At 51.8% G+C, this 24,434-nt stretch overlaps 1 protein-coding gene across 16 annotated transcripts in view; it reads left to right on the forward strand.

Moving 5' to 3' along the window:
* PTPRS (protein tyrosine phosphatase receptor type S) overlaps positions 1-24,434 on the forward strand; it is a 276,924-nt gene that overhangs the window by 123,843 nt on the left and 128,647 nt on the right. For all 16 annotated transcript variants that reach the window (XM_075903067.2, XM_075903072.2, XM_075903074.2 and 13 more), the window contains one exon: positions 8-175. In XM_075903067.2, the coding sequence (XP_075759182.2) occupies positions 88-175 (88 nt within the window). In that variant the 5' untranslated portion in view covers positions 8-87. The remainder of the gene's footprint in view (positions 1-7; positions 176-24,434) is intronic.

Genomic DNA, 24,434 nt, shown 5'->3' on the forward strand with positions numbered 1-24,434 from the left:
TCTGCAGCTGCTGACGTTGCTTTGGAGGCTCTGTGAGTTTCCCTGAACTCCGGCCTTCCCGGCTGGGGTGGAAGGTCGTTGCCAAGAATGAGGATCCTGTGCAACCCAGGAATGTCTTCACTGATCCCTCTCGCGAACCTCCTCTCCTTGCTTCTGATTGGCTGCATGTCTGAAAGTAAGTGACCTCTTGGCTTCTTGGTTCTTACCCGACACCTCTGCCACTCGCCTCCCTTTGCAGGGGAACAGCAGCTCAGTCCTCTGAGAAGAGACAGGCCTGATGGCCAGAGGGGACTGCCTCTTCGTATTTCAGCTTTCGCCCTGCGGTGTAGATGTGCCCTGAGTGTGGATTAACAGGTGATGGGTTAGATGCCTCAAAGGCCACGGTGTCTCTCTAGCATCTCCAGCTTCCCCTGCGCTCCCCAGCTATTGTTCCCCACCCTGCGTTCAAGGTTCTTGTATGGTGAGCAGCACGGTTTCTGAAATTGGACTCCACTGAGGCTGTGAAATTGGCAGGGGGTGCCCAGTGCAGTAGAAGTTTTACTGATGTCACCCATTGCTTGTTGGGGCCTGGACTGAGAACCCAGTATGCGGTCTGTCCAGTTCTGGACTGAGACCCAGCAAACTTGTTTCATGTGGTCCTGTCCAGTCCTCCCCCACCTTCCCTCAGGCATCTGTCAGCTGCTAACTACTCTTGGCCCGCTGCACACCAGGGTTGGATTCAAACCAGTAGCTGAAGGACACATTTTTTATTCTCCCTCCCCTGAGCCCAGCCTGTCCCAAGTTAACACCACTTTTTATCTCCTCTGTCTTATAAGTATTGCAGTGAAAACCTCAGCGACTTGAATGTAATGTTTCGTGAGTGCTCGGGGATCTGCAAATAGCTTTTCCTTGGCTGATTGAATTATGACTTCTTCTCCCCTAGCAAAGCTGCTCGAAGCTGGCGAAAAAGCCAGCGCTCTGGTCAGCACAGCTCAGCCCTGGACAGCTTTGCATGTGATCTCTTCATTATCAGGGTTCTTAAGACGATGTTTAAAAGTCTCAGAGGAGTAGCTGTGTTTGTTAAGATGATGTGTTTGTCAAGGATAGAATGGGGAGTGATGCCTTTTGTTGCTGGGATTTTTAAAATTTTTGGAAACACTCTGTCTTTTCCCCAGAAGACGGGGCCGGGGTTTACCATATCCTAGCATAGCTCTCGTTTTTGTGCAAGTCCTACACTGACGCTCCTCGGTGCACAGAAGGATTGTGCATGTGTGGGAGGATAAGGTATTTCCTCATTTCCTGAGAGAGGGAAGTGAATTGACTTCCAAGAGGTTCAGAACTGGGTTATTCCCTGATCTGCATTTCAGTGGATCAGCCACATAACTCGGCGTTTTTAATGTGCACTTGCGGGTACGGGGTGTGTGTGTTACAGTAGAGGCAGTGCGTCCTAGTGGCCAAAACGAGAGGCTAAAAGCCAGGATTCGTGGATTCAATGCCTGTTTCTAGGCATATGTGGATGGCCCAGCCTTTAGAGCCGAGAACATGGAGTCAGGATTCCGGAGTTGTGTTCCTGCCACTGATGTCATGGAGTGACCCTAGGCTCCTGTTGTGAAGCTGCATTCACAAGGGCTCCTCCCATTCTGTCCAGCCAGCTCCTAGTCCCGTGGGGGGGTTAGGCGGACAGGACTTCCCTTTTATCCTGCAGGGTTTTCTCCACTCATTTTGCCAAACAAATGGTGTCTCCTTGGTGGGAATGTCATGGTTTCTCTTCCTCTGTATTTCAGGGTCCCTTGTGGTCTGACAGGTGGCTTGGCGTGTGTGCGCTTGGCGGGGATTCTCTCCCAGCCTATACTTCGGGGTCTGATGCCGCTGGAGACCTCATTGGGCTGTACCTATTAATCCCCGAACAGTGGTAATGAGTTGGTTTGGCCATGGTGCGCCTCCTGTTCTCCTCATGCACATGCCAGTCCAGTCCCTTGTGGCCTGGGATACTAGGCTTTGGTTTGGGCAGTGCTGGTGGTCTGTGATGCAGAGAGGAGAGTAGATCTGCTGGGCCCCTCAGGCTTTAACATCTATAAACTCCACTACACACACACACACACACACACACACACATACACGCCACTCGGGGGTCAGGGAGAACCTGGGATCCCCCAGCCTCCACCCACCTGGTCTGTAGTGCTGGAGCCAGTCCGCACGGCTCGCTGGAGATGTACATCAACCGTGAGCAGCTTGGCCTGTCACAAGCGTTGAGCCAGTGTAAGGAACTGTCACTCGGTTCTGACAGTGTCATCTCCCGCTCTATGGCCTTGGGGCTCTGTTGCGCGGCCTCTCGTGTAATCCCTTGGCCAGCCTCCATTTGGCTGGTGCTCACCACAGCACTGACCTGTTTTCCCGGCCTCGTTCGCCATGGGACACCGCGGCTGTGCAGCCCCCAAGGCTGTGCTGACCCGGGCGCGGCTTCCTCACGGGTTCTGTTTTGAACTCCCCGCTCACAGATGACAGACTCCAACTCCTTAACAGGAGCTTATTCCCAGCTCCAGGCGGGAGGGGGGAAAGGGGGAAAAGGGAGAGGAGTGTAGCAAAAGCACAGAGCTGAGCCTCCTGTGCTCTACTCGCACCGGTGTCGTCTTTCTGTGAGACACTGAGCAAATCCCCGCCTCTTCTGTGCCTCAGTGTCTCCCATAAAGGGGTCTTCAAACACAGGGGTGCTGGCCGATTCCAATGATGGACTGAGACCTTTGGAGAGAATATGCCACAGGAAGAACTGGCATCATAGTTTTAAAAACCCACTTTGTTTATAAGCTACTGCTCTTACTAGAGACCTTTAAGACAAGTGGAAGTGAAAAGAAGTAAATTTTCTCTTTTTGTTTGTTTGTTAGTTCCTGGGAGTATAGACCTTTCACTGTTCCCTGGCATAGAACTTGAAATGGTTAATGCCGGTGGTGGGTTTTTTAAGTTCCTTTCATTAAATGAGAAGTACTATCACTGCGAATTCAACCAACCCCCTGGAATAAAAATGCTCAATATCAGAACGTAAGACCGCCCATACAGGGTCAGACTAATGGTGCATTCAACCCACTATGCTGGCTGCCTGCAGTGGCCAGTGTCAAAGGCTTTAAAGGCAAAGAACAAAGTAGGGCAATCGAGGGATCCATCCCCTGTCACCCAGTCCCAATATCAGGCAGGCAGAGGCTTAGTGTAGGCCGGCTGCCTGAGTCCTGGGTCCCTGGCCTGTGCTCAGGCCTGTAAGTACAGGTCTAGTGGCTCCATCCAAACTGGGGGTCCTGAGAGCAGGGTGGGCAGCAGATCAAAGCAGTCCCATAGTTAGTGAGGCCCCGGCCCCGGTTCAGGGCGGAGCAGCAAACAGAAACAGTCCCAAAGTTAGTATGGCCCAGGCCCTAGTTCAGGGTGGGGCAAGCAAACAAACACAGTCCCAAAGTTAGTATGGCTCAGGCCCTAGTTCAGGGAGGGGCAACCTTCAAACACTGTTCCCCAGGCATGATCAGGGAGGGGGATAGGTCCACCCAATATGAGGGGTGGCAGAGGGAATGCGGGCCCTCCCTACTCCACCGCGCCCCGGCTCGGGGGGGGCCCACCAGGGTCAGCGGGGATCTGGCCTGCAACATGCGGACACACTCTAGAATGGTATGAGATCAGCCTGACAGTCGTTGGCTTCCCCTGGGCCAGTGCCTAACTCACCCTCAGTATCTACCTGGCTCCATGCAGGCTGCCGATTCTCAGGGTCGGGGTACTCTGAACCCTTGGGCAGGGCGTAGAAGATCTCCCCTTCAGAGCAAGGACCCAGTGGCCCAGGCCAGTCCTCAGCCTCTCCAAGGTCCTCAGGGCCCCTCTTGGCTTGAGAGCTCAGGGCAGACTTCTGCTTCCTCCAGCAGCTGAGACCCTACTGAGCTCCTGGGCTTTTATCCTACCGGCCCTGTCCCTTGGCTTCTGGGGAATTAGAGGGGCAGGACACGGCTCGGACCACTTGGGCTCAGAGAGGTATTCTTCCCCCTCGGGGTCAGTGAGCGGCCACCCCTGCTCACTACACTTAGGAACACCCAGAGCATCTCTGCCCATCCTGGCTAATAGCCATTGCTGGACCTGCCCTTCAGGAACTTCTCATTCATTTTGGAATCTGCATACAGGTTGGATCTCCCTGGTCCAGCACCCTGGGGCCTGTGCCATCCCAGAGCAGGGGGTTTGCTGGACCAGGGGAGATCAGTGCTCCGCAGCTGGCTGCCCCACTGCTGGCTCCTCTCAAGGCTGGGGTTCCCCGTCCTGCCGCTGCCCCGCTACCACTGGCCTGGCCCAGGCTCCCTGGCCGCTGCTGCCGGGGCTTCCCCAAACAGGGCCACTCAGCCAGCAATGACCCCAGTAATTCTGGGGTTTCCTCGGGGTTTCCCAGCCTCGAGGCTGCCCGGCCACCGCCTGCCCCACTGCTGTAGCCCGGCTCCGCTGCCCTTGGGGGGTTCCTGGCCAGGGCTGCCTGGCTGGCGCCAAACCTGCTGCTGCTGTGGGTTCCTGGGGCTTCTTAGGCGGGGCCACCAGCCAGCTCCACTACCACTGGGGATTCTGCTGCTACAACTGGGACTCTCGGCTGCCAGCTGGCTCTGCCATTAGGGTTCCCTGGCCGGAACTTCCCAGCCGTTGAATTGCCCAGCTACTGCTGGAGAGTTCTTAGAGTTCCCCAGCCGGGGCTCCTCCAGCCGCCTGACCCCACTGATGCCAGGGATTCCCCAGCCAGAGGCTCCCAACTGATATCACGGTTCCCCTGCCTAGCCACTCTCCCGGGCTCTTTGGTCCAGCAACATCTGTGGCCTTGCCAGACCATGGATGTTGCCGGACCAGAGAGTCCCGGATTTGGGAGGTTCAACCTGTATAGTTGTGGCTTTCATACCATCCCTAGGCAATGAGTTCCACAGGTGGCTGTGAGTTGTGTAAAGAAGTGCTTCCTTCTGGTTGTGTTAAACCTCCTCCTAATGCTTGTACAACAGCAGCACCTAGAGGTCTTCACAAAGATCCGATTATGCTAGGCACTGTACATATGTCCACCTCCACACACAGTGAGAGACCATCCCTGCCCCAAAGAACTTACAATCTAACTCATCAAGGGAAACCGGCCCTAAATTGGGAAATGATTTACCCAAGATCAAGGAGGCACCAGATTTTTTAATTCTCAGACTTTGCTGCCTCTGTAGCTAGAGCCTTGACCTCTTATTTGCACATGTAATTATACAAAATAAGGTCTGTTTCGGGGGATGGAATAGACCTGAACTTCTGTTCTCCGGGTGTCCATGATACAGGAACATCTGTGGATCAGACCCTGGCAGGGGGCAGAGGAAGCAGCTGGGGGAATGGCAGTACAGCAAAGCACTTTCCTGGCTGCTTTTTCCCTGCCACTCCCATAGCAGCGGGGAGGGGGAGAAGGGGAGCAGTGCATGGGATTGGCAGGGGGCATGGAGCCACATGTGCCTCCAGGAGCCGGCACCTGCCACACCACTCCCACGTACCCTCCCTCCACCCCACTCCTTGCCCTGGTACCATCCATGGTCCACAAAACTTCCTTAATCCAGCATACCCTCTTTCCCTGCTTTGCCAGATTAAATAGGTCCAGGTGTACCAAAGTCACAGAGCCTTTCCTGGCCCCTTCTCTATGAAGCACCAATCCATTTGCATATAGATTTGGCCTCCTACACCCACCTCTGACCTGAAGGAACTATATGAATTTTTAAGTGCTCCTCAATCACAGAGAGTCACTTCCCGTGTAGACATTTTTTTATTCTTATGAGCAAAATTAGCATGTTTGCTCTTAAAGTGCATTTCCCTCATTGATTAAAGCTTTGCATTTTACAGTAAAACGTTGTTAATTGATACTTCGTTTGGCCCCGCACAAAGCTGGTAGCCTCCATCCTAGCAAAGATTTAATAGCAGGTGCTGTAGTGAGCATTACTTAGTACTGATGTTTCCTTTTTATAAATCATGTTCTAGAACAATTACTAGCATGCTCCCGAGGATTACTGTAAATAATTACAGCTACGTTGTAATTGACAAAGCAAACGGATAAAGTCCATTTGATGATGCATTACCTGGGCATCCTTCCTTCAGCTGTGCTTGCTCTGGCCTTGATTTGCAGACACACATTGGCAAGGTTCTCCTGCACTTTAAAACTCTGCTGCTGCCCTGATATAATGTCGTGGTGGAAGCTGGGTGTAGGGGGCTGTGATTGGGTGTGTGCTGAAAAGAGCTAGAGAGCTCCAGGAAGGTACCTGGCCATTTTGGTGAGTGGCCCAACCTCCTCTTGCCCTTTTATTGATGAATCCCAGCTGGGGGTTATATATAGAGAGGGGAAGGGTTCCTATAAAGAGAGGAAGCTTGAAGTGGAAAATGGGGGTGGGGAGGGGTTGCGACAGGGCAAAAGGCAGGAACTCTGTTGCCACTGGCTGGGGTCAGAGAGTGGGCGGAAGGGCAGAAAGGTATTTGTTTGTACGTATATGCAGGAGTTGAGTGGTTGAGTCTAGAGGAGAGCCCTAGAATCTAGTCCTGCCTGAAGGCTAAGCTTAAAGAGGCTGGGTGGGAAGAAGCCCAGGGAAGCAACAACACGGAGCTGGACTGAGCAGACCTTGCTTGCTGGTTTTAGCTGCGGTGCGCAACCCCTGGGGGTTGTGGCTGTCTTCCGGGGGTGGGTCGCAGCACCAGGCCGGCCGCCATTTTTTTTCCCGGCACTTTTTTTTTCTCAACCAAAATTTTGCTGGGGGTTGCACCGGGAAAAAGTCGTACACCACTGGGTTATAGGATCCTTGGGCCAGAACTTGGAATAGAGGAGGGAGCTGGGTTCATTTTACCTGCCACTGGCAAGGTGGCATTAGTCCAGAAGGGGGCCGGGGATGATGGAGAGCCTTGAGGGGAGGGGTGAGAACTATGGGACCTGGAGCTGAAGCTGAAGACTGTATCATAAAGGCACTGGACTGTTAATTTGTGGGATTTTGATACTCCAGAAATGGGGAGACTTTAAAGGGACCCATGTGAAGGGCCCACTTGCAGGAGAGACAGATACCGCCACAGGGCTGGAGCAGCTGTCCGCAAGGGACACTAGGCAGTGAGCAAGCTGCTATGCCAAACTCAGCTCCAAGAGGCACATCTGCGATGAGGGCACTCTTACAGGGAGTACATCTGCTGCATCTAAGGGATATATCCGCATGGGAAGCAGGATGCTGTGGCAGAAAGTTGGGTCTTCCCGGGCTCCTGCTATGGTGCTAAGAATAGCTGTGCAGTCATTTGGACTTGGCCTGGACTTCCACTCCTCCTGAGGCTCCAGAGCCTGCACCCCAGCCTGATCCCAGATATTTACACAGCTCTCTGTAGTGCCATAGCAGAGTCCCCACTGTGGGACTCGGGTTGCTGTGTCAGTGTCCCGATCCCTAGGAGATGATGGTGGTGGGCGATAGGTCTGTCTAGATCAGGACTGCAGCTAGACTCTGCAATGCATTGTGTTAGTGCAACTCGCTAGTCACTGGGTGTCTGTGTATCTCCAAGAGGATGTGACTGATACTGGTTCTGGAGGCCTTTTGGGGTTGGCCAAGAGAGCGGTTGGTAGTGAAATCAGGAAGGAGATGGTGCTCTCAGTCACTGGCCTCTTTGGACCTTGTAAGTTGGAGTCGTGGATCTTTCTCAGGGAGCAGAGTGTTGGGAGGCAGCTGCCTTCTCTTGCAATGTGTGCACCCTATGAGCAATGTGTGATGACACGCTGGTGCTGTGTGTGTGATGTCTTGGTCTTTGTCAGCCCCCGCAGGGACTCTTGGATGCATTTGTGTCCTGCGAGTATAAAGGACGGCATGGGGGATTCTCCTGCCGAAATGGAGATGCTCAACTGGAGAACCATTGCCTGGATCTCTCCCTGATGCGTGCTTAGGGGCCAGCAGACATTGGGAGCGGGATGCCCAGTAGAGAGCGTGCTTGGGAAATGACAGTGGTTGGATTGATGACTGGTAGGTTTTCTGCTTCTAGCCAGGACTGCCCTACAGAATTGCCAGGCCCCTAGGCAAAGGGGCTGGGGACAGCCTTTCCCACCCAACCTCGCACACACCACCTGGCAATTGAAAGGGTCTGGGACTCCATCTACCATTGCTGCTGCAGCAGCCAAAACCCCAGGCCCTTTAAATCTTCCCTAGGGCAGCTGCCCCTTTTGCCCCCACCCCATCCCCACAGCCATCGGTGGCCCTGCTTCTAGCACAGCGAAGTGCAGAGCTGTGCGACCCGTACACACCTCCTTACATTACAGATCTGCCATGCTCCTCCATACGCAGGAGACACCTGGCTCACCCGTGCTGCCTGCTCCCCATCCGGTCTCTCCGCGACTCATCTGTCTGTCATTGCTGAAGGCTGTGGACCAGTTACCTTCCCACTCAAGGACGCTGAATTAAGCCCGTGTCACCTTGTTTAAGTTCCTGATTAGATTAAACCTTGTCTGCACAGATCGAGAGATGTCACTTGAATTTTTCTTTAAATAAATCAAAGAGAAAATGCCGACTTTTCAGTCAGAACAGGAGAAGAAATAAATCATCTTTTGAAAGCCTCCATGGCAGGAAAGAGCTTCACCTGCCCCCAGGCAGCTACGGCACCTGCCCCAGGAATGTGCTTTGGGATTGCCGCAGCCGGGGCGTCTGACACCCTGCTGTGGGTTTCTGCGGGAGTGACAGAGTCCATCATTGGAACAATGGGCCTCCTACCAAAGGCCATTGCTGTTGGGTGTACTTAGATTGCTAGGAATAATCCAGGTCTCCAGTGGGGGACTGACAACTGGGAGAAAGTGGGAGCCCAGAGGGAGGGTGAGGGCTCTGACTGGTTGGACTCCTAGGTTCTTTTAGTCCTCCTAAGTAACTTGGGTGCTTCGGAAAAATCCCATTCAGTCAATAGGATGGCTCAGTGCTGCTGCTTTTGCCTGTTATCCAAAAGGCTCCAAAGGGGCTTTACAAAAGGGACTGTTTACTCTGCAGACTTATGCATAGGAATGTATTTATCTCCCATTGAAATTGCAACCACTTTGGCGCTGAAGCCCAGCGACCCGGCTCTGAAGAATCACATACCTCATTGAAACTACCAAGAGAATATTTTATTTGAGTGCATCAGGGCCAATGGTCTAGGCACAGGCATGACAAAAACAGACAGATCCTACCAAATGCCTCCCATCCTGAAAGTTTAACATAAATCAACCCTCGTAGCCCTTTTTAGGCATGGAGAATGGAATGATTCAAATTGCAGCTTGACCGGGGCCCTGGCAGGAATATATGGAAAAGGCGCAGTGGAATTTTGTAATGACCAACTGCCCAGCTTGTTCTTAAAACCGTGCCTCCTAGTTGGGTAGTTACGTACAGCACAGATGCAGGGGGCATGAGTGGGATGCCCGCTACTTACTCATCAACACTGCACAGTGCCCCCAAGCGTTGCCTTGAAATCCACATGGACTCAGAAGAAAGCACCCCCAATTCCACTGCTGAGGTTACGTCGAGTCTACATTCCTCTTTCGACAGAGGAATGTAAATGAAGGACTTAAATTGCAAATTGTGGTGGCGCGTCGGGGTTCCCCACCTCCTGCACCCCCATAGTGGCACGAACAGACTCTGCCAGCCCGTAGAATAGAGGGAGTTTATTGCTTCTCCAGGATACAACACAGCACAGATGTAATCTGGTTACAGGACCAGGCCTAGGGTGCCTCAGCCCCCCTTGAAATGGAGGAGACTAGGCCCCTAAAATCCCAGCCCGTTGCTTAGGCTGCTTCCTCCACGATACCAGACAGAATCTAAAACCTCTCTTCCAGCCCGGCCCCCCAGCCAGGTGCTGGTCTCCGCCCCCCTCCCTTTGTCTCTCCTTGGGAGGCTGAGCCTGGGTGTCTGGGTTAATGCACCTTTGGGAGAGTCAGTAAGAATCTCCCATCACAGCGCAGGGGGACCCCGGGTCACAGAGCAGACAGCCCCCCCACTACGCCACACAAATGAAGTGCTGATTTACCAATTTCGTGCTTCATTTGCATATGGATTTGGATTTTTTTTGAAAAAGGGTTTTTCGGAAAAGAAAAACAGTCTAGACACGGTTCTTTCGGGGGGAAAAACCCCAACCCTTTTTTGAAAGAACCCTAATGCCTGGAGAAAAAAAATGAGATTTACAGGTTCTTTCGAAAAAGGGTTTGGGGTTTTTTTTTTCTTCGAAAGAACCACGCCTAGACCATTTTTTTTCAAAAAATCCTTTCGAAAAAGCGATCGAAATCCATTATGCAAATGAAATGCGAAATTTGTAAATAAGCGCTTCATTTGCAATTTTGAAGTCCTTCATTTACATTCCTCTATCAAAAGAGGAATGTAGTCTAGACATAGCCTGAGTAACTTGTACCATTTCCTGCCGTATCCTGAGTTTTCCTAGTGGTGCCCAAAGCAACGGTTGACCCAGCCCTATGAAACTTGACTCTGGTCATAGTCTAAGATGCTAGAGACCATGTCCTCTAAAGCAGCTATTTGCCTGGATACATGCCAGTATGTCAGGGTTAGCAGTTTTAGATGTAGGGTACTGAACCCTTAAAGACATGCTTGCCTTGCTTAACATACTTTGTGGCTGCAAAATATGGCCAAGGAATTGGGTTCCTTAATTTGCCTCTTGTGACTTGCTGAGAAGACTCCAGCACGTGTCTCCTAGAGCCAAAGATCAGGACTGAACGTTGCCCCTCCTAAATGCACAGATTGCTTCTGGCATCTCCACTTCCTGCTTGGAGTGATATGGCCCAGAATTGCCTCATGATAAGTTTGCATCTCATTGCACGCACCTGGGTGGAATAGGATGGCTGCTCAGTGCTGTGAGGATTGGAGCCTTCCAAAATAATGGCTATGTGAGAAATGCTTCACTCCTCCCATCGGGGAAACATCGGCCTTTGGCTGGAATGGACGTTTGGAGACAGTGGAACTGTGGCCAAGTCTTGTCTATAATGCCAGCTTCCTGTGTCCTGAACCAACGCTCTGAAAGAGATGGAGGTTGAATACACCAGCTCTACGTCTGATGTAAGGTGGGATTGTAAGGTGGGATGTCTGATTGTAAGGTGGGAAGTTCAGGGTGGGAAAGAGCAGCCATTTTCAGGACTCCTGCATCTAGTTCGACTGGGTCCTTACTGCCTCTGTGGCAGCCCTGCCCTAACACGCTATGTACTTGTGTGTGGGTATCTATACCCACGTTTTTGCCATATGCATGTGATAAAACTGGGGCTCTTACCCCACTTCATGTTATCCCATTCACCCATAAGCCGTTAGTGTCCTCTTTACACTCTGCTTTTGGGGTGCTTTTCTGCCGGCAAGATCCTGCATGTGTTGGTAATAGTTCTGAGAATCTGTTCTCCTCTCCCCGGAGGCTCTGTTTTCCTTCTGGCTGTATAGGCCCTCCTTTAGGGGCCAGCCCATTGTGGGGTCACTGCAGAGTATCTGCAAAGACATCTGAGCGCCTTGCTGGGCAGAAGAGCACAAGAGTCAGACCTAGAAGCCAAAACATTCATCTTGCAGGGCCACTGCACCCTGATTTGGTATCGCTTCTCCTGCCAGAGGAGCATGGAGTGCATTTCCTGATTCATCTGTCCAGACCAGAGCTGATCTCCAGTCTTACCTGTTCATTGTACCCCTGAGCAAGACCCCTCCCTGGCACCCTGATCAGTGCATCCCTCGGTAACAGTATCCCAGTTCTCACCTCAGAGGAAGCCATCCTGTCTTTAGAACTCAGCAAATCTGCGGATATCCGCTTTATATTAGCAAGTATCCGCATCTGCGAATGTCAGTGCACATATCTGCTTCCGATTTGCGGGTATCCCCATCAGCGAATGTCAGTGCGGATAGCCACAGTTCAATTTTGCAGATCCAGGTGCAGATGCAGATACAGATTTGGTATTTGTGCAGGGCTCTATCTATCTTCTTTGCATGAACAGCTGCCTTGAACCGTTTTGGATTGCTCACATCTGGAAACAACCCAGGTTAAAAAAAACAACCAACCAACTTGAGAATCTATCATCCGACTGATGTGCTGGCTTCAAATTCAGAGCTGGGCAATAGCAACGTTCAGCTCAGTGCTTAAATCATGCCATGGCTGATCCCTGGCTCCTGTCTGCATAGCAGTTCATAGCCCAGTCTCCTCTGGGCTTGCTGCCTTGGTTATGTAAGTAAAAACATTGCTTGAGCCATGGTTCATAATAGCTTGAGCCCCGGAACCTCTCTCATTACAAACCAAGTGCTGATTAAACTTTCCCAACGGGCACCATGTGTAATGAAGTGGGAGCGGCGCTTTTCGCCTCTGCCAGCTGGAGGTGCTGTGGGGAATGGTGGAACAATCCTGTGTGCCAACAGGGTATGGGGATGCGTATTCAGGGCTCTGTTACTCACCCACGGTGTTACATCAGGCAAGTCCTATCACGTCCCCATGTTTCTTTTCCCTCCTTGCAGCGTGTGCTTACCTTGTTAGCGTGGGCGTAGTCTTTCCTCCGTGTTTTGATATTTGTACAACGGGGCCCTAATCTTTGTTGGGGCTGCTAGCTGCTGTCATACAGACAGTAAATAATAGCATGGTTGGTGGTAAACAGAGTGTAACGGGGTACACACATCGCCACAGCGCCACCAGCCATTGGTCCTGGGAATTAGCTCGGATGGCAGGTGGTGGGATCCTTTTCGGGACACTGCCCTCCGGCAGTGCCCACAACAGCCTCTAAGCTCCCCCATTCCGGGGGCTCGTTCGTTGGTTGGTAGGCCTTCAGGAGGGTTCCTCCACGTCTGGCGCAGTGGGCAGCCAGTCTGCCCCCACTACACTATCGTGACTTAAAATAGTCCAAGTCAGTGCATCTATAGCCGGCCTTGGGTCAGGTCCAGGCCACGGGGGAAGAAGTCTAATGTAGACTCAAGTATCTCAGCTCACAGTTCTGGGCAGGGCAACAGCCCTTGTCCTGCCCCTTTAAAAGGTCCGGCCCGGATCCCGGCCAGGTTCCAAAGCACAGTGTGCAAGCCCAGGCCCTCGATCAGGGCGGGGCAGCAAATGGCAGCCAGGCCCTGGTGACAAACTCCGGCAGTCAAAATGGCGACCTGGCCCTCAGGCAGGGTGGGGGCACCTAATACAACAAGCAAACCCCGGTCCTGGAGCACGGTGGGGTAGCAAAACGCAAACACAGATGTTTGTAGAAGTTCCTAGTTCAGGAGCTAGGCAGGTAGCGCACCTGCAGCAGTGGCGAGGGGGAGACTGCCACCCCTTAGGTGGGTGGCAGGAGGGGCGCAGGCCCACCCACTCCACTGCACCCCGGTCCAGGGGCCCTGGATGCAGCAGTGCAGCAGCTACTGGCTCAACAGGGGCTCCAACCCGCAACGTGCTGGCCTAGGGCTGCTCTCAGCCCGTGCGACCCCCTGGGCCGCTCCTTGTCTCCCCCTTCGCAGATACTTGTATCTGCAGCAGGTCAGTCAGGGAGTCGAGGGCGGTGTCGCCCCAGCAGGGTCCAGGCGGCCCAATCCAGGCTTCAGTGGATTGGGGCTCTGCAGCATCCAACGGGCTCGTCAGGCCCCGGGGTTCAGGCAGGCATCGGGGTTCGAGCCGGTCCACCAGCTCCAGCAAGCCCTCAGGGTCCCCGGCAGTCAGTAGGTCCTCTGACTCGGGCAAGTCCTCAGGGTCCCTGGGTGTCTGCAGGCCTCGAGCGGGACCTCCGGTTCAGTCAGGTCCTTGGACTCACCAGGCACCAGCAGAGCCCCGGGCTCCTCTGGGTCAGAGGGTAGCTCTGTTGGCCGGCTTGGCCAGGCCTTCGCAGCCCAGGTAGGGCAGTCTCCGCTGGCCTTAGGGGAGGCAGCGGTGGGAGGCCCAGGGCAGGTCTCAACCGCCTCAGCCAGGAGCTCTGAACAGGCTTCTGTCTCCCTCAGACGCTGGTGACTGAGCTCCCTGGCAGAGTTCTTATAGTCCTAGCCACGCCCCTTAACTTCCTGTCATGTGAGGGGGCGGGGCTAGGCTGTACATAAAATGGCTTCCAGAGGAGTATCTTCTCCCTTCTGGTAGTGGGGGACATGTCCACCCCACTACAGGGAGATAGGGATGTAATAGTGTTGATTAACCAATAAAAAAAAGCTTATAGGTTAATACTATAGACTACACGCATTCTCCTCCCCATGCGAGTAAATTTTTTAGCAGGCTGGCCAGCAGCCTGGCTCAGTCCTGGTTTGAGCCAGGTTCGGGATCTACCCCTGCTGTGGTTCTGCATTTAAAGTGTAGTAGGAGCCAGGCGGGCAGGCAGCCTGGCTCAGTTCCAGCTTGAGTCGGGTCCGAGAGCTCAGCTCCCACCCCGCTTCCCGACAGGGGTTGCTGCCACCCCGCACTGATGCCTCTGATAAGGAGGCAGCCAGCACAAGGCAACAGGCAGCCTGTCAATGAGGGGAGCTGGTTTTTAAACTGGCTCTCCATGTGGACCCGCTCCCGCCTGGTACAGAGGCAGCAGCACGGAGTGAGGGGGGGCTCCTCGGGAGTGGGGCCAAAGCGCACTGGCTGCCGGTCCCACCCCAGGGACTATAGAATAGATGAGTAACCGATAAGAATTCATGAGGTTAATTGACTATTCAGTTAAGCAATATTTAACATCCCTACTCTCAGCTCCTCGAGTTACTGCAGGGAACAGCACTTGACTGTGGCTGAAGATCACAACTATACATCTTGGCTGTGTCTACACTGGCCCCTTCTTCGGAATAGCCATGCTAATTTAGAACTTTGGAATAGGGAAATCCGCGGGGGATTTAAATATCCCCCGCGGGATTTAAATAAACATGGCCGCCGCTTTTTTTCCGGCTTGGGGAAAAGCCAGAAAAAAGCGTCCAGACTGGCGCAATCCTCCGGAATAAAGCCCTATTCCAGAGGATCTCTTATTCCTACTTGCAAAGTTCTAAATTAGCATGGCTATTCCAAAGAAGGGGCCAGTGTAGACACAGCCCCAAATTCTTCCTGGGAGAAAGTGCGACAGGGCATTGTTAAAGAGAGTGGCAACTGTTCCTTGGAAAAGTGTTGCTACACTGAAGTATGTGGATGGTTGGCATGAAGAATATAGGCTGACCTCCCTGTACCTAGAACATCTTCCCAAGTGGAGTTTAGCATGACTCATCCTGCTGTTATTAATGAGACAGCGTCAGAGATTCGCTGGGCTGGTGCCTTTGTGTTTCCAACACTGACGTTCGGCGTCACTTCGGTTTCCTACAGGGGCCAAAGGGAAAGGAAAAGCTTATATTTAAAACAAACCAACCCCTCCCGCCCCCCAACTAGTGTATCATTTTAGAAAGTTTCTCCAAAGTCCTCCAAATCTTTAATTGACTCGAGAGCATAAAATCGAGAAGGGGGAGAGAGAGCACGAGAGGAATGGCGTGAGTGATTTGAATTATTTATTGTCCTTTGAAGTTGCAAGAGAAATTTCAGCTGCCTTGGGGAGTAATTTCTCCCCATTCTGAAAGGGTTTTCTCCTCGTTTTAAACTCATCCAGAGGATGCTGATCATTTTTGCATTTTTTGCATAATTAATGAAAGCGGCCCCCACCACACACACACACACACACACACACACACACACACACACACACCCCCCAAAACCTCTGAAGTTGGGAGGCTTGGAGGGGTTGTGAAATTTGGTTGATTTTTTTTTTAAAACAAGAAAATCAAATTAATTTGACTGTCTCTCTCCCCCCCCCCCCCCCCCATCTAATTTATAATTTGTAAATAAAGTTAATCTTTGCTTTCAGTTAAGAATGGGGACACATCCAAATATTCAGCCTGGCTTTTGATAAGTTTGCCTGTAATTTTGTAAGTGTGTGTTATGTCCTATTCTTACAGTTCCAGCTATTAAAGGTCACCTTGAGAACAGCCCTCCCCAGCCAGTGAGTCTCAAGCTGTGAAGTGTCAGGTACCTTCAACTCTCATTGATCTAAGGTGGGAGCTGAGAATGGCCCCTACCTCTCAGCATCAGATACATGACTCTTTAATTCCAGTATCCACTTCTTCAGCTGAATGAAAGAGACACTTTACACCAGATCTCTGGAGAGGAGTTATTAACCCTCCACCAGGACACAGAGCCTCTCGCTCTTGGCAGGTTTGGATCCTGTCTGGAAATCTGCCCTGCAATGGGAGAACCTCATCTCTCCCCATCTCCACCCTGGGGAAGTCAGGCGTTCTGGGCTCATTTGATGCTGCTTCTCTCTGGGTATGTCTACACTACCCCGCTAGTTCGAACCAGAGGGGTAATGTAGTCATCCGCAGTTGCAAATGAAGCCCGGGATTTGAATTTGCCGGGCTTCATTTGCATGAACCCGGCCGGCGCCATTTTTAAATGCCGGCTAGTTCGAACGCCGTGCCGCGTGGCTACACGCGGCACGGGGTTCGAACTAGCCGGCATTTAAAAATGGCGCCGGCCGGCTTCATGCAAATGAAGCCCGGGAAATTCAAATCCCGGGCTTCATTTGCAACTGCGGATGACTACATTACCCCCGCTAGTTCGAACTCTGTTATCTTCAGTTTCTGGATTGAGACAGTACATCAGTTTTCTCCGTGTTGTGACTTGACAGGGAAATGAGCCTGAACATGCATGGTGAAGATTTTCTCTTCCACATTCACTTGCTTGGTCAGGAGGAAGTTCTTTTGCATGGGCTTAACCACAGGACCTGAAGAGTGCATTGAGCCTCGTTACCCTGGAACTGACTTTCTTATTTCCCTTCTCCCTGCCAATGCTGTGCTCTGGATTCTTCCATTTCCTCCATTGTGCACAAGCATGTAGAAAAAGTTTGAACGCCGCATGGGGTGTGTGTGTGAGATAAGCCTGGTCTGCCTACTTACAGCACTTGGATATGATAAACTCCCTCCTTCCCTGCCCAAGGGCTGTGTCCATGCCAATCCAATCCCAGGCGTAGACTCGTCTAGGCTGCCAGAAGAATGTATCTGCTGACCAAGCTGTCCTTGCTCGAGGAGGTGTTGCTGTGGGCTGTGTCTACACAACAGGGTTATGCCAGCTTCAGGGCAGCACCATAGCTTTGTCGCTATGATCCCTGTAGCACAGACAGGCCATACAGAAGAGAAAACATTACATCTGCCCGCAAGAACCTCAGTGCTGTACGCACAGGTGTGGGATAGACCTCACCGTCACCATTTCACATACGGGCTCAGGTTGTAGCTGCTGATGCTGTGCGCCCCCTTCTGGCTGACAGTGGTGCTGCAGGAACTTTCATCTCAGCTGCCCCCCATTGTCTCTTGCCCAGCTCTGGCCCTAGGGGTGTCCTGGCCCTCTGGCCAGACTACTTGGCAGAGTCCTGCCTTCAGAGCCACGTAATCCTTAACAGAGTCCAAAAGATTCATAAAGGCAACCAAACCTGAAGCCTAGCTGCAGCCCGTCACAACACACTGGGCCTGAACACGTAGGTATCATTCAACCCCTGTTGCTTTAGGCTGCCCTCCTGTCTCATCATGGGCTCCTGGGCCTTGATCAAGCTTAGCTGGCACATTCTCCCCTTCACTCAGGTTCAGGCAGGAAGTAGCTTCTGTGGTAGGGCCCCTGCTTTCCACTTAGGCAGCTAGCTCATCGCTGCTGGAATAGCTGGTCTCCTCCAACGGGGCTCACCGAGCACAGCTCTGACCACGACTCTGGTCACGGCTCTTCCCCACCTTCCAATTTAGGCCGTCCCAGCCTCCACCTATGAGCAGCCAGGTTAATGGACATCTCAGACTCATAGTCAACCCTTCCCTGGTGTTTGTGGCATGAACACTGCCTTGCAGGCCTGCATTCTTAATGTGCTCACTGGCTTTGGGTACTTCCATTTTTGGTGTTCCCAGCTAGACACAGCTTAGGCCAGATTTTCCTACATGGGGAGCTGTTCCCACAATTCCAGTTGAAGCTGACTAAAGATGCAGGCGCTCAGCAACCTCTGACAATCTGTGACAGTTGTCTCATAAGTTTGGGGATCTAAAACGGAGGTGTCTCAAAAATCAGTGTAAAAGCGCTGAGCTCAGTCGCTTGTCTGAAGGGATATGGGAATGGTGCAGCTGACTTGGGGGCAGATCCAGGATCCTGTCCCTTATCCCTGGCTTTCTCCATGGGTTGCCTGTCTGCAACCGAAGAAATGCTGCTGAGTTTTGTGGGGATGTAGCAGGCATGCACTCTGAATGTGCCAACCCCCCAGCATGTGTGTTAGAACTGGAGGGCTGGATGGGAGGGAAGTGGACAAATGAGAATAGGGACTCTTTTCCTCGGAGAGGTCAGATAGCTTTTTGTCCACAGGAGTGAAAGAATAGAGTTATAAGAAATAATCTTGCATTTATCCAGTGTCTCTTTCATCCCAGAAGATCCCCGGCTACACCTACCTCCATCTCCTCTAACTGGGATCAGTTGCCTACCACTGTGATGTAGCCACTTTGGGATAGGTGGGGACTGGACGGCAAGTGGGCTTCTCCATTTATAAAAATGTGCATGTTTTCACTAACTGACTGATCAGAATGGGCCTGTCTGGTCGTATTCTTTCAATACTGTGTTTCCTGTGGGGAAGGACAAGGAAGGGTGGAATCTGGTAGCCCTGTCAAAGCTGGTTTTACTGTCACTTTCCAGTGCTCGGGACCGCATCTGGGCTATATTAGGATGGCATGGACCCTTTGGGGGGCCTGTAGTCTTCTCTTGTGAAGCTTTAGGCTTTCAGGCTTGTTCTACAGGGTAGAGTTTTTGTGCTCTGGTGTCTTGTGTTCTTTTAATGACTCCAGCCCAGCAGCAGATGCTGACCAAAGGGCTAGGTCCTTTCTGATTACATCTTCCCCGGCTTATGGGCAGATGGAACCTTTCCAGGAAGCCAAGCAGAAGCTGTTCGAACAAGTTGGCCCTTGAGGAAGCTGCAGCGGGGAGAGGGGAGTACTGGAGAGTCTCCCGTCTTGAAGCAGCCACTGAAATCCATAGGCTAGTTCCAAATGCAAACAGACCATGAGAGGAGTTGTAATGGTGATGGACAAGGAGGTCTCATTAAGTGGCCAGATAGCTCCCCTGGTGCTTAGCTGTCCCTCTGCTCTGGCTTGTTATGCCTTGTTCCCGTGCTGGTGGACGAATATCGGATGTGATGCTGTTAAAGTTGATTGAAAACACTCAGATGCCCACAGGGCCGTGGGATGCCACACCGCTCCGGCAGCATGTGCTCTCGTGCTCCCCGGGCCTTCGGCACTTGACTACAGGGCTGCCATCTTACATGACAGCATTGCTTATCTGCTTTGACTGCTGGGCACCAGAAGGAGCTTCCTGGCTGCCTATCTCCAAATCTCCTCAGAGCAGAGCAAGGAGATCATGAGTGAGGCTCCTGCCTGGAGTGCTGCCATCTATAGCACTGACACCTTCGCAGCCATAGCTTTAATTATATTTACTGTAGCATGTAGAGGCCCCAACCAAAGCTGGGACTTCAGAATGCTCGGTGCTGTACATGAGCATAGGGAAGAGACGAGGGATACAGTCTGATACAGAGGGAGGAGGGGGTGAAGCAGGAGCTGTGCTGAGTGGAGTGGGCTTAAAAGCTGGTTCCCCCAGCATTGTCTCTGTGGTACCGCCTCCTCCCTCTCGCCCTCCCCCCTCTCCCGCCTCAGTAGTGGGGGGGGGGCAGGGGAGGCTGCTGCGAATATATAGGCTAGGCTGACAGTAGCCAGATCCTGTGGCATGGGGGCAAATCCCTCTTCCTCTGACCTGCTGTGTCATGTAAGTTGCTGCTGCCTCTTCATCAGTGGAAACCTGTGCAGGATGTGGGGAGGGAGACGAGAGAAGGTCTTCAAAAGACACATTTCCCTCTGGAAGGACAGGCCAGAAGCTATATGAGCCAAAGTCATTAACTCGACCAGGAGGGCTGGGCTAAGGGCAAGCAGAACAGCTGCCTGGCCTTGTTGGGCCATTGCCAGTGGATAGCAAGGGGAAGATGTTACCTCTAACAAAATGTCTCTGCTCTCTCCTTCTCCCCCAGCTCTGCCAGTCCCATCTCCCTGAAGGGAGCCAAGAGGCACTGGCAGTCAGAGGAAATCTCTGCCTTCAGACTATAATTATCCTGTCTGCCTTCCCAGAAAAGGCCAGTTGGTGAGCGAGCCTGCTTGTGTTTCACATAGCAGCCCCGCATCCTGCTGCCTCCCCAATTACTGCTAATGGACTTTTTATGATGATAAGACGACTAGGTTGGGGAGAAGGTATTGACGGGGAAATGGAATATAATTCACTCCCCGTTTGTTTGTTCTGTCAGAAAGCCCACATTTTAATTTTATTTGCAAGGCACCGAGAAGCAGTCCCGAAAACATAAAGGATCTGTCAGAAAAACAGTGGATTTCAAGGTAGTGCACATCTCAGCAGGAGCTCTCTAAGGGGTACTTTCAGTCTCACTGAGCATCTCCATAGAGACACCCCCCTGCACCAGCCTTGCAGTTTTCCTTTCTCTGATATAGAGAAATGTAAATTATGGATACAGCTCTCTTGTCTCCACTCCAACCTCCGCTCCCTTACGCTGGTGCTTTGAGCAATCTCCCTTTCCAACGTCACATTCTCTTTTCCCCACTCTCCATCTGTCTTAAATCTGCTCCTCTCTCCTGTGTTAATCTCTCCTTAGCGTCTCTCTTTTTTCTGTTCTCTTTCTCTGCTCTTCCTATGCATTTCCTATACAGTTCCCTTACTTGCTCCTTTAAACTCTCCCTGGGTATGTCTACACTACAACGTTAATTCGAACTAACTTAGTTTGAATTAGTTAATTCGAACTAAGCTAATTCGAACTAACGGATCCAGACTAAAAAACTAGTTCGAATTAGCGTTTTGCTAATTCGAACTACCATGTCCACATTAAGTGGACCCTGAACCGGGGTTAAGGCTGGCCGGAAGCAGTGCCGGCAGGGCATCAGAGGAGGACTTAGAGTGTGGAGATGCTGTCTCAGGCTAGCCGAAGGCTGTGCTTAAAGGGTCCTGACCCCCACCCCGGACAGACAGTTCTCAGCGGTGCCCCGCTTGCAAAGCAGTGCTGGCTTGGATTGCCCAGAGTACCCACACTGGGCACATCACAGCACTCGGCCATCAGACAGGCTGCACTTGCCGCAGGCTGCCATCTGGGGAGAGGGGGTAATTGAGGGGCTGCAGGAGAGCTTCCAACCCCAGAAGCCTGCAGAGCCAGCCCAGTCCTCCCCATCGGGGGCACGTACCCCATTCCTCCCTCACCTCCTTCCACTTACCCTTACCTAGCCCCTCTTCTTGATGTACAAAATAAAGGACAATTGTGTTCAAAAATGGAATCTGTCTTTATTGAACAAAACTGGGGGAGACTGGGAAAAGGAAGTGGGAGAGGGGAAGAGAGAGAGTGGGAGAGGGGAGGGCAACTAAAATGATCAGGGGTTGGGAACAGGTCCCATATGAAGAGAGGCTAAAGAGACTGGGACTTTTCAGCTTAGAAAAGAGGAGACGGAGGGGGGACAGGATAGAGGTCTCTAAAAGCAGGAGTTGGGTGGAGAGGGTGCATCCAGAAAAGTTCTTCATTAGTTCCCATAAAGAAGGACTAGAGGACACCAAAGGAAAGGAATGGGTAGCAGGCTTCAAACTAGTAACAGAAAGTTGTTCTTCACAAAGCAAAGAGTCAACCTGTGGAACTTCTTGCTGCAGGAGGCTGTGAAGGCTAGAACTAGAACAGAGTTTAAAGGGAAGTGAGATCAAGTCATGGAGGTTGGGTCCATGGAGTGCTATTAGCCAGGGGGTAGGAGTGGTGTCCCTGCCCAAGGTTTGTGGAAGGCTGGAGAGGGATGGCACGAGACAAATGGCTTGGTCACTGTCTTCGGTCCATCCCCTCCAGGGTCCCTAGGGTTGGCCGCTGTTGGCAGACAGGCTACTGGGCTAGATGGACCTTTGGTCTGACCCAGTACGGCCATGGTAAGCTCAGGGCTCAGGGTCGGGGGTCTCAGTGGATCACCTTGATTTTCATGCACACCTGCTCCTGGGTGGCCAGGCTGGCAGCTCTCCTGCCCTAGCCGGCCACTTTCCTGTGCCTAGTGCGGAGGTCGTGGACGAGGTCCACGATGTCCGCACTAGCCCAGACGGGGGCCCGCCTCTTGCAGTCCCGGGCAAGCTCCCGGGAGCCGCCAGCCTGGTCCCGGGAAGAGGGGTAGGGCTGGGGGGCATCAGGTGGGTGGCTCAATCTGTGCCAGGTGCAGGGTCTGCTGGCTGGGTGCTGGCAGGCTTGCACCTGGCACGGGCACCGTAGCTAGCCCGTGCCCCTTTAAGGGGTCCAGGGCCAGGAGGGGGGCAGACGAGTTTCCCTGGTGTTGGCCAGAGTGGCCACCAGGGAAAGCTGGGGAGGGCTAGCCTCCCACTAGTTCGAATTAAGGGGCTACACACCCCTTAATTCAAACTAGCTAGTTCGAACTAGGCTTAATCCTTGTAAAATGAGGTTTTCCTAGTTCGAACTAAGCGCGCTAGTGAACTAAATTCGAACTAGCGGAGCGCTAGTGTAGCGCCTATGAAAGTTAGTTCGAACTAACATCCGTTAGTTCGAACTAACTTTGTAGTGTAGACATACCCCCTGTTAGCAATGTTCCCGCCTAATGTTTTCCAGTCATGTGCAGAATAATTTTATGTACACCAAGGCATGTGCAGATCTGCACCACCAGTAGAAGCACATGCTTCTGGTTGTGGGTGCTCTGCTAATTGGCTAGGCAGCAGTTGACTCTCTTCTGGGTATCCACTCTCAGCTTATAGGGAACACTGCCCACTAGCCTCCTGTTTTCTCTCTCATCCTCTATCCTCACCCTTCACTTTAACTTCTTTCTCTTGTTTTTACCCAACTCCTGTCTACCTTCCCATATAGGGCGTGTCTACATGAAGAAATTATTTTGAAATAGCATGTTCACAGGGAAGCCTTGAAATTAGTCCGAGGCAGGCTCCCTCAATGTGGACACGCTACCTCAACTTAGAGCCCCAGGAAGCAGCGGGGAGTAATTACTTTGAATGACGCTGGGGAGTAGTTATTTCAAAGTAGCAGCAGTAGAGCATCCACACTATTACTATTTTGAAATAACTATTTTGAAATAAGTGTTATGCCTCGTGGAAAGCAGGAGTTATTATTTTGAAATAACCTGCCCCTTTTTTAGAAATAACAGGCGTGATACTGTGTGTATGCTGCACTTGTTATTTTGAAATAAGGGGAGTTATTTCTAAATAACTCCCTAGTGTAGACCCAGGGCATAGTTCTTCTCTCCCCGCCCCCACCATGTTACCTTCCCTTGTCTTTCTGCCCTAGCACTTCAGCTCTGTCTGCCCTTTCTCCCTCTAGCCACCACCCTCCCCAAAACAATATGTTGGTGCCACTGCCTAAGTAAGGAAACATCCATACAATATTTAGTGGCACCTGGATATCACACTCTCTGAGAGACATTTTAAAAGTGGAGATTAAAGCTGCCGCACAACGATCTAGTTACTGGGAGGGTGGCGAAGCTCCTTTTTCTAATCATAAAACTGTCGGCAGCTGTGAAAATGGAGAGAGTTTCACTAAATCAGCAGAAGTTTTCAACCCAAAAAGAACAAAGGGAAAAGAACATGTTTTTACTTCTCAGCAGACTGGAGTGAACTTCTCCTGATTCAGCCTGGCTCCTTTCTTATCAAGCTTGCAGTGAAAAAGCACCAGCTTGTCAAGGGAGATGCTCCATCACAGGGTATATTGGAAGATGCCAGAACTTCCTTCTGTTTTTGTGAAGTGGTTTAAATGTGGTGAGAGTGCCCACGTTGCTAGCACTAGGGATTCAAGTTGACTGTTGTTCATTATTTTTTGCATCATGGTTGCATGTCTGGGTCTAGAGATGATTAGTGCCCCCTTGTGCTGGATGCTGTGAAGACTCATTGTGAGAGAGAGTCCCTGCCTCAAAGAGCTTAGGCTGTGTACACACTGCAGGGAAAAGTCAGAAAAAGATACGTGGTTTGCAATTTGCGTATCTTTTTCTGCTTCTCTTTCAAAAGAGGCTTTTCCGACCTGTGGCCCATCTACACAGGCCCAAATGTCGGGAAAAAAACATCCCTTTTTCCTCCTGAAGCGAGTTTTACAGGGAAGCCAACAAAATGCGTCTGCTTTTCCGACATTATTTTTTTGGAAAAGTAGACATGTTCTTTGGACGCGGCAGAGCTTTTTCTGTATCCCGAAAAAGCTCTGCAGTTAAGACGTACACTTAGGCTACGTCTGTACTGCAGCCTTCTTCCAAAAGCTTATGCAAATAAAGCGCAAAGCAGAATATTGCCGCGCTTCATTTGCATAATTAATTAGCAGCCGTTTTTGCGCAAGAGGCTTTTGCACAAAAAGGAGCTGTGTAGACCAGCGTTTCTCAAACTATGGGCCGTGGCCCAGTACTGGGCCGCGGGAAAAAAATACCGGGCCTCAGCGTGGCTGCTGGGAGGGGAGCGGGGCGGGACGGGTTGGGAGGAGG

The sequence above is a fragment of the Pelodiscus sinensis genome, chromosome 32 (genome assembly GCF_052426305.1).
Source record: "Pelodiscus sinensis isolate ZL-2025 chromosome 32, ASM5242630v1, whole genome shotgun sequence".
Classification (NCBI taxonomy): Eukaryota; Metazoa; Chordata; order Testudines; family Trionychidae; genus Pelodiscus; species Pelodiscus sinensis.